Source organism: Tupaia chinensis, unplaced genomic scaffold (genome assembly GCF_000334495.1).
Source record: "Tupaia chinensis unplaced genomic scaffold, TupChi_1.0 Scaffold000355_1, whole genome shotgun sequence".
In the NCBI taxonomy this organism is placed as follows: domain Eukaryota; kingdom Metazoa; phylum Chordata; class Mammalia; order Scandentia; family Tupaiidae; genus Tupaia; species Tupaia belangeri.
Window position 1 is genome coordinate 4,335,261 of NW_006159850.1, and position 1,161 is coordinate 4,336,421.

The window sequence follows — 1,161 nt, forward strand, 5'->3', positions numbered from 1 at the left end:
GTGCGGGGTTCACGCCACTGTGGCTGGATGAGCAAGCCGGACTGCAATGGTCCGGTGGCCCAATCCCGATGGAAAAATGGAAGGGAGAGGATTGCCCCGTGATGGTCCCCATTAGGGGGTGCTTCCCCCCACCCCCTTCTCTGGTGAGTGGACGCGCTCTCTGACAGTTAGAAAAAGAAGAGGGGTGATGTGGCCGCTTAAACTTCTAGAGGACTCCTTACCAAAACCCTTTGACACAGACTTTTTACATGTTTTTATTTATCCCATGAGTGAGAGGGACAGAGACAGCGCCCTGCCTCCCGCCAGTCCAGATCACGGACGCGCGTGCCCCCAGTGCACTCGGGAGGTCCCTGGACACGGCTGGCGACCTTGTGGGGGTGCGCGTCGCCCCGCTGTCTGACCACTGCCCCGCCGTCCGACTCCCTGGTAACTTTGCCTTCACTCAGCCCACGGCACCTTGCCGGGAGCCCTGTGCTTGGCAGTGGGAAGGCAGATGAGACTCAGCCCCTGCAGGTTTGGGGGGCCGGCTCAGTCGGGGCGGGGGCAGCCTGAGGCCAGGATGTAACTACGGCGCGGAGGCCCGACAGAGGCTGACCCCTTGCCACCTGGCTGATTTGGCACTAGGCCGCGTTCACGTGGCTTTATCGTCCGGTCCCTCAAAACGCCCCCCTCCAGGCGTCACGCTGTCCCCAGACACCGTGCTCTGATTCCAGTCTGAGGTGTCTGTCGGTCCCTGTTTTCCAGCATGGACTTCCCCAGCCCCCTCCGCCCCACGCTGTTTGTGACCGGCCCCCTGGGTCTGAGTGACGGCCCTGACCTGTCCTTCATGTGCAGCTGGAGAGACGCCCTGACCCTGCCCGAGCCGCGGTCCCACAGCGCCAAGGTGAGGAGGACGGAGGGCCTCCCCCGCCCCTGGTCTGGCAGCCGCACCTCGGCGGGCACGGTGGGGTGGCCTTAGCACAGACCTGTGAAGACCCCGCCAGCCAGAGCCGCCCCCTCGGGGCAGGAAGGTGGCAGAGCAGTCAGATGACCCCCGCCCGCGGAGAGCGGAGACTTAGCTTAAGCAAGAGTGACAAAGTGAGCGGGCCCGGAGGGACAGTACTAAGAAAGGATCGTGGCGAGGTGCAGGCGGGGAGGGAAGGCCGCCCCGGGTGGCGCGGG

General features: G+C 64.6%; 1 protein-coding gene across 2 annotated transcripts in view; it reads left to right on the forward strand.

The window, feature by feature from the left end:
• TAF1C (TATA-box binding protein associated factor, RNA polymerase I subunit C) overlaps window positions 1–1,161 on the forward strand; it is an 11,283-nt gene that overhangs the window by 1,368 nt on the left and 8,754 nt on the right. For both annotated transcript variants that reach the window (XM_014589373.2, XM_006152566.2), the window contains exon 2: window positions 745–883. In XM_014589373.2, coding sequence (XP_014444859.1) covers window positions 746–883 — 138 coding nt within the window. In that variant the 5' untranslated portion in view covers window position 745. The remainder of the gene's footprint in view (window positions 1–744; window positions 884–1,161) is intronic.